Source organism: Nicotiana tabacum, chromosome 3 (genome assembly GCF_000715075.1).
Source record: "Nicotiana tabacum cultivar K326 chromosome 3, ASM71507v2, whole genome shotgun sequence".
Lineage (NCBI taxonomy): Eukaryota > Viridiplantae > Streptophyta > Magnoliopsida > Solanales > Solanaceae > Nicotiana > Nicotiana tabacum.
Genome location: NC_134082.1, coordinates 92,183,630 through 92,192,038, shown reverse-complemented (window position 1 = coordinate 92,192,038; position 8,409 = coordinate 92,183,630). Strand labels below are relative to the sequence as shown.

The 8,409-nt window shown below is 38.0% G+C and overlaps 1 protein-coding gene across 1 annotated transcript; it reads right to left on the bottom strand.

Moving 5' to 3' along the window:
• Positions 1–214: 214 nt before the first annotated feature.
• LOC107794412 (uncharacterized) lies at positions 215–757 on the bottom strand. The gene has a single exon (XM_016616898.1). The coding sequence runs from the start codon at positions 755–757 to the stop codon at positions 215–217; it is 543 nt and encodes a 180-aa protein (XP_016472384.1).
• Between the last annotated feature and the right edge of the window lie 7,652 nt (positions 758–8,409).

The following is an 8,409-nucleotide window of genomic DNA, read 5'->3' as shown; positions in this document are numbered from 1 at the left end:
TGTTAATGTTGGAATTTGCATTAAAAGAGGTTGATTCTGAGTTAAATTGGGTATTGGGGACAACCTGTCTCTGTTTTTCATCTTGCAACAAAATGTTGTAGACAATATCAAGGGATGGCAATGATTGCATCATTAAGATATTGCTCTTAACCCCCACATAAACCTCGTATAGACCCATAAGAAATTGATGAACCCTGTCCACTTCCTTCTCCTTCTAGAGAGCTTCCTTAGCAGCCCAAACACAAGAATTTGCATGGCTGGTACACATAACCCCCAATTCATCCCAGAGTTTTTTAAGTTTGTTGAAATATGAAGCTATGTCGAGAGTCCCTTGATAAGTAGATGCAAGTTCTCTCTTTATTTCAAACACCTTAGTTCCACTAACAGTCCCATGCCTATTGTTAAATTGTTTCCATATGCTTTCAGCAGTTTTAGAATGTTGTACACTTTCAGCTATATCTGGAGAAAGTGAATTGATTAACCAGGATATGACCATATTATTGCACATGTCCCACTGCCTGTACTGAGGAGAATCCACAACATGCTTAGTGCAAGACCCATCGATAAAGCCTATGTTATTTCTAGCAGACAGAGACACAATCATACTCCTCCTCCAACCCCCCAAACTAGTCCCAAAAAAGGGCACAATAACCAAGGATACCCCTGGTATATCGGAAGGAAGGAGAAATAGTGGACTTGAGGTTTCAGGAGTATACATAGGAGAGGAAGAACTTGAGTTTGAAGTAGAATTAACCATGATAATAGAGTATAACAACAAAATTTCACAACAATCAATTCATACAAGAGAACAAATAGAGACGAGTGTACCACACTTCTTCACAACCTGAAGAAAAAAGGCCTTGACAAAAAAACTTTAACTTAAAAGGAAAGCTTTAGCTCTGGCGAAAACTAACAGAACTCCGATAATCACCAAAAACCCTAGCTTTGACAAAGATCAATAGAAATCCGATAATTAGCAACAAACTCCGACCAAAAAGGATCACACAATCGAGGAACCTTCCTTAATTCGAAATTTGGACAAAAAAATCAACTAAAAACTTCAGATTCTGAAACTCGGCGAAAATCAAAACAGTGATGATAAACTCGATGAAATTGAATGAGGGTAACATCGGTCGATGTATAACGATGGGGACTACGAGATTACCCGCTCTGATACCATGTTAAGAGTAGAAATCAACATCAGCGTGTAGATTTTTTATTAGGGTTCATAAGCGAAAGGAAAAGGGGGAAAACGTATGAGAGAGGAAAATATCTTCTGTTGTATTAACCAAGAATGAAAATGAAAGAATAGTCTAGAAGTTCATTTTGCCCCTATTTATATTTGGGCCTTTACAGTGTAAGAACAAAAAATTAAGGCTGATACAAATAAATAATGGGCTAGGCCCAAATGCTCCAGTTGTTGTGTTGGCCCAATATTCAGGTAACTCCAACAAGTTTTGTAAGGGGAAGAAAAAATTTCATCCAAAAACTACGGTAAACTAATTTTTGGGAACTTGAAAAATTTTAAATTTTCCCTCCAAAATATGATCATATTTCATAAAAAAATAATATTTTTTATTTTATTTTTATTTTTTTAAATGAAGCCAAAATCTATGGTCAGACAGGACTTCATATATTGTCGTGGAATGGTTTTTTCAATATCTCCATAGAGATAAAAAATTTTGCTATCACATTATCATGCTTATAGTTATAGCAAGATAAAATATGCACAAATTGCACTTAGGATGTGGTATTTAGGATCAAGAATTGTATATGCTTTAAAGGATTTAAATCCTTCAGGCATTGTCATATAAGTTAGGTCATATAAATAGACTTTAGACACATATCAAGCTTTCATGTCTTGCTAGACATATAAAATGGATAAAAGTGATTGCACACACCATCGACTTTATATTTTCAAGTGTTTGAACTGCAAGTCAAAAACTACATGTCTTTCATATGAAACCAATTCTACTTGAATTGGTTCTCTAGACTAAAGATCCTCATATATATTTCGGAAAAGGTCCAAGTTATACCATGTACTATGAAAAAAGGTTTAAATATACCCCTCGTTATACTTTTGGTCCAAATATACCCCTGTTGTTATACTATTGATTCAAATATACTCCTCTTCCGTTAAGTTTATCCAAGGTGGACATCTATCCTATGTGGCATTGACATGTGATGAGGTGGATACCACGTGATATACCACCTCAGCGCCCCTAACTTAACGGATTCCACGTATTCAGTTGGATCCCATCCCACCGGAAAATCACATTCAGGAAAAAGATGTTGCCAATGGTGTGACTAGGAGGTTAGAATTCTCCCTTTGTGAAGTTTTTTCGGCGAGTTCGACTGAGGTGGCTGAAATTGCACTACATGAAGCTGAAAGAATATTATCAGTCTGTCGTGAAAGATATAATGGAAAGTGATGGAGCATTGGACGCTTTCCAACAACACCTACTATTGGAAACCTCTTTCGTTGTTCCTGTACTGGCCTTTCCTTCAATATTTTTCCCAATCACCATGGCACTTGAAATTTCAGATAACAAGATTGATTCCATACTAAATTAGGGTACAAGTTACGAGAAGGGATTATGTAGTCACAATAAGATTGATTATTTATGGTGCATAATGCACATCGAGGTGAATTGTTTATGGTGGATGTAATTGTGACAATGGTGGCGGAGGGAAAATAAATTTTAGTGGTGAAAAAAAGAAGGGCTAAAATGGGTTAGGGGCGCTGAGGTGGCATGCCACATGGAATCCACCTCATCAAATATCAGTGTCACGTAGGATTGGATGTCCACCTTGGACAAACTTAACGGAAGATGGGTATATTTGAACTAATAGTATAACGATACTGGTATATTTGGACCAAAAGTATAACGAGGGGCATATTTAAACCTTTTCTCATAGTACAAGAGTATATTTGGACCTTTTCCGTATATGTTTAGCGTTATCATAAACGTAATCGACGAAAATTTGATATCAATTCCAACCTCCCTTTTTCATAAAGACATAATATAGATATCTCTTCATTCATATTTTTAGGTACCTGAACCTCTCTTGAGATTTTATGAAGTGTTATGTCATGTGATTTTCTAGATCACTTGCCTATTTATTATAATAATTTCGATAATTTGCTCATAATTTTTATTAAGAATTTTATTTGGTACCGATTTGTCTATCCGCTTCAGGCGCACCATAGACTTTATCCTTCTAAGACTTATTCTAATAGGAACATTTGTAGTGAGAATATAGTTACCTTTTTTGGGTCGGCATATGTGTTTGCATGCTTTGCAATATATTGTAGATGAATTCTCTTTTTATGAACTTCAAGTTCATACTGTCTTATTCGAGGATCTGGATGTACAAATGATAATTTATTCTATGTTACTTTTTCTTAGATATTTATCTTGTCTCCCCCTCATGTTAGAAAAACGAACTTGCTTCCTCAACTTTGAAAATCCACTTTTGTGAGTTATAGTGTTAATCAAAATATACACCGCACGTAAATAATAATAAGATGGTTTTGGTTCCTATCCTTGAACCATTTGTGAGGGAAGAATGTAATATACTTTGATATATAACATATATCAAGCAGATATAGATAACTTTGTTCTCATAAATAATAGTTTAGCTATTAAGCGAAGGTGTAACAATCCGGTAGTCATTTTCAGTATTGTAGCCCCGTTCCCCTATTTATTGACTATTCTATGTTCTTTTATAGTTATGTGACTTGCTGGGGTGGTTGGTTTAGTTTCGGGTGAGTGGAGTTAATTGGGACACTTAGTCGTAAAGTTGAAAACTTAAGTTAAAAGAGTTGACCGGAGTTTCGTATTGTGATTTTGGACTTAGAAGTATGTCCAAAAGTTGATTTGGAGTTTTGTAGGTTGATTTGGTACTTTTTGGCGAAAGTTGAAAGTTTATAGGTTTGACCGATGGTTGATTTTATCGATATCGGGCTCAAATTATAATTCTGGGAGTTGGTATAGATCCGTTGTGTCATTTGGAACTTGCACACAAAATTTGAGCTCATTCGGAGTTGGTTTATTATGATTTGGCATTAGTTTAGAAGTTGAATGTTTATTGATTCAATAAGCTTGAAATGAGATGCAATTCATAGATTTGATGTTGTTTGATGTGATTTAAGGTCTCGAATAGGCTCGTGTTATGTTTTGGGACTTGATGGTATATTTGGATGGAGTCTCGGGAGCCCCGGGTGTGATTCGGATTAAATTCGAATCCATTTTGGACTTAGGAAGACTGCTGAAGAAATCTGAGTTTTGGCGTTATCCCACCTGCGGTGGGCTTGGCCGCAAGTGCGGCTGGAGATCGTAGAAGCAAAGGGAGGCTGGCTAGTGGAAAGTCGCAGGTGCAGACAACTGGCCTCGGGAACACACACGCAGAAGCGTTGACTAGTCTGCAGAAGCAGAATTTGGGCGAGCATTGAGGGATCACAGGTGTGGTTGATGGTCGCAGAAGCGCGTAGGGTATCCGCATGAGCGGAAGTGCAGGTACGCCTTTTGTCTGCAAAAGCAAAAATTGCTTAGCTAAGTGGAAGACGCATCTGCGATGAAATTTCCACAGGTGCAGAGTCGTAGATGTGACAGTTAGCCTTCAGAAGCAGAAAATGCTGGGCAAAATGGCTTATTCAAGGGTTTTATTTCATTCACCACATTTTTAGTTAGAGATCTCGGTTTTGGGCGATTTTGGAAGGAATTTTCAAGGATTGGATCGGGATAAGTGTTCTTGACTCATATTTGTTTATTATTCATGATTCCATCATTGTTTTTATCATTTAATTAGTGATTTGAGTTGGAGAAATTGGGAGATTTTGTAAAAACTTTCATATACCATAAATTGGGAGTTTGAAGGTCGATTTGAGGTCAAAATTGGATAATTTTAATATGGTTAGGCTCATATTGGAATGGGTGTTCATATTTTGTAAGTTTGGTCGGGTTCCGAGGTACGAATCCGGGGTTGACTTTTTGAGTTGACTTTTTGATTTTCATTAAAGATTGAAACTTTATTATCCGGAATTGCTTCATATATAAATGTAAGGATCACACGGTGGTATAAGGAAAGGTTGTGATATTGAAATGTGAAATGTGGATATGAGGTGGTACCTCGGTTGTGATTCTTGTTGTACATTTTGTGTTAAAGAGGCTTGTTGCTGGAACAGTTTTGTTATCTCTTTATTTGCCTTACTCGTATTTGCCCGTATTGATTTATTGATATTCTTATCACGTGTTCGCTCTTTGTTGCTTTACAACTTTAAAATTTTGTTGTTAGCTACATTATTGAGCTGCCTTATTGTCATCTATTTCCTCGTCTCCCGTTTTTTGGCTATACTATACCTTGTTGTGATGACCCAAAAGGTCATCACTTATTTTAAAAATAAATTATGTGTTCCAAGACCTTAAAAACCTCTTTCTGCATCACCTCGATTTGCATGTGCAGTCCGGGTTCATAGCCGGAAAGCCATTATGTGAAAATCTGTGAAAATGGTGAATTTTGACTTTAAAATGAATTTAAGTTGACTTCGATCAATATTGTGGGTAAACGGACCCAGAACCATGATTTGACTGTCCCGGAGGATCCGTAAGAAAATATGGAACTTGGGCGTATGCCCAGAATCAAATTTCGAGGTCCCAAGCCTGAGAAATGAATTTTTAAAGAAAAATTATTTTCTAGAATGTATTTATGAGTTTTGGAAATGAAATGTGTTTGAAACCATTGGTATCGGGCCCGTATTTTGGTTCCGGAGCCCGGTACAGGTCTTATATGTGATTTAAGATGAGTATGTGAAATTTGGTAAGAAACGGACTTGAAACGACGTGAATCGAACCGTATTTGAGAAAATTAAAAAATTTGAAGTTCTCAGGAAATTTCATAATTTTGATGCTAAATTCATAGTTGTCGATGTTATTTTGGTGATTTGAATGCACAAGCTAGTCCGTATGATGTTTTTAGATGGGTGTACATGTTTGCTTTGGAGCCCCGAGGGCTCGGGTGAGTTTTGGATAGGCCGCAGAGTAGAATTGGACTTGGAAAAATTGCAGACTTTAGTTGTTATATTGCAGGTCTGCATTGCAAATGCGAGGGCTGAGTTGCAAATGCGAAACAACCCAGGCCAGCCCTTCCTCGCAAATGCAAGATTTTTCTTCGCAAATGCGAGTCTCCCCATTTGGGCCTGTCATCGCAAATGCGACAGGCTATTCGCAATTCTGACTTTGCAAATGTGAAAGTTGCTTCGCAAATGCGAGCTTAGCAGAGCCTGGGTTTGCAATTGCGAACCTTGATCGCAATTGCGATACCTGCAACCTGTAAGTTCATAACTTAGACGTATTTTCAACCATTTTCACATCTTCTCAATATATAAACGCTCTTGGGCGATTTTCCAAAGAAAACTTCATCTCCAAATCAATTGTAAGTCGTTTCTAACTAGTTTTCTTCAATCTTTAACATCTTTTCACATGATTTCAACTCAAAATCAATGATTTTCATGGGGAAAATTGAGTGTTTTGGGTAGAACCTAGGTGTTTCAAAAATTGGGGATTTGGACCTCGATTTGAGGTCCGATTTCAAAATAAATTATATATTTGGGTTCGTGGGGAAATGGGTAGTCAGGTTTTGGTTCGAACCTTGGGTTTTGACCATGTGGGCCCGGGGGCGATTTTTGACTTTTTGGGTAAAACTTTGGAAAACTTATTTTCATGCATTAGAATTGATTCATTTAGCATTTATTGATGTAATTAAGTAACTTGTGGCTAGATACGAGCAAATTGGTGGTTGAATCAAGGGGTAAAGCGATAGTTGAGACTTGAATTGTGTTCGTGGCATCGGGGTAAGTGTTTGGTCTAACCTTAGCTTGAGGGATTAGGAGTCATGTCTTATTTTCTACGTGTTAATTGTGGAGTACGACGTATAGGCATGGTGACGAGTATCTATACACCGGTGTCAAGCATGCCCGTGAGTCTTGTATTGTACTTGTTATGACTCCGTTGTGGTTTATTGCGCTTCATATGAGGATTATCATAATTGTTCCCTTGACGGGATGCTATTATCATTATTGTTCCCTTGTCGGATGTTATTATCATAATTGTTCCCTTACCGGGATATTATTATCATTATTGTTCCCTTGCCGGGATGTTCATTTTGATATTATTATTCCCTTGTCGGGACCCTTTTTTGATTGGTGTTGATAAAAAAAATGGGAGCGGGTTGCACGCCTGCAACGGTAATATAGGAAATGGGAGCGGGTTGCACGTCTGTAATGGTAATATAAAAAAATGGGAGCGGGTTGCACGCCTGCAACAGTAATATAAGAAATGGGAGCAGGTTGCACGCCTGCAACGGTATCATATGAAATGGGTTCGGGTTGCACGCCTGCAACGGTATTACGTGTGTACCTGTTTCTTCTATTTCCTTATTTTTGTTGGTAATTGATTTATGCCATTCCTTATGTTTATCTACTGTCGTTCTGTTGTTACCTGCTACTCCCCGTAGCATGTTTCCCCTACCCAATTTTAATTGTAATTATCTGCTTCTATTTCTACTATATATGATTTAACTATACAGGTTTATTTGGTAGTCTGGTCCTAGCCTCGTCACTACTTCGCCGAGGTTAGGCTAGGCACTTACCAGCACATGGGATCGGTCGTGCTGATACTACACTCTGCACTATGTGCAGATACTGATACCGGAGCGTTTGGACCGCAGTGAGGGTGTTGTCTTCAGTCCACACAGGCGACCCGAGGTAGTCCTGCAGACGTCCATGAGCCTTGGCGTCACCTCATATATTTCCTTTTTCTGTTTTTACTTATTCAGAGACAGACATATGTATTTCATTCAGACTTTGTTTGTAGTGTTCTTAGACAGCTTGTGAAGTTGTAACTCCAGTGCTGGGTAGTCTTGTTTAAACAGTTGTATTTGATATACTCAATAGTTTTATTATTTTTCTTCCGCTTGACTTAAATTTTGTTGTCTTTATATTATTGCTAAAGGACTAAAATGGGAAAAATGGTAAATTGATCAAGTAGTTAGCTTGCCTAGCTCACATTAGTAGGCGTCATCACGACTCCTGAGGGTAGGAAATCTGGGTCATGACAAGTTGGTATCAGAGCTCTAGGTTACATGGGTCTCACAGTTCACAAACAAGCTTAGTAGAGTCTGAGTGATCGGTACGAAGACGTCTGTATTTATCCCCCAAAAGCTACAGAGTTAGGAAAAACTTCAAATTTATTCCTTCTTGTCGTGCAGTTTGGGTTTCTCAATGCTAATTGAATTTCTACTCTGTTCTTTCACAGATGGCGAGAAAATGCGCTTCCTCATCCACCGACCAGCAGCCCGAGCCCCCTGCAGCAACTCCTACGAGGGGCAGATGGCAAGGCCGAGGTAGAG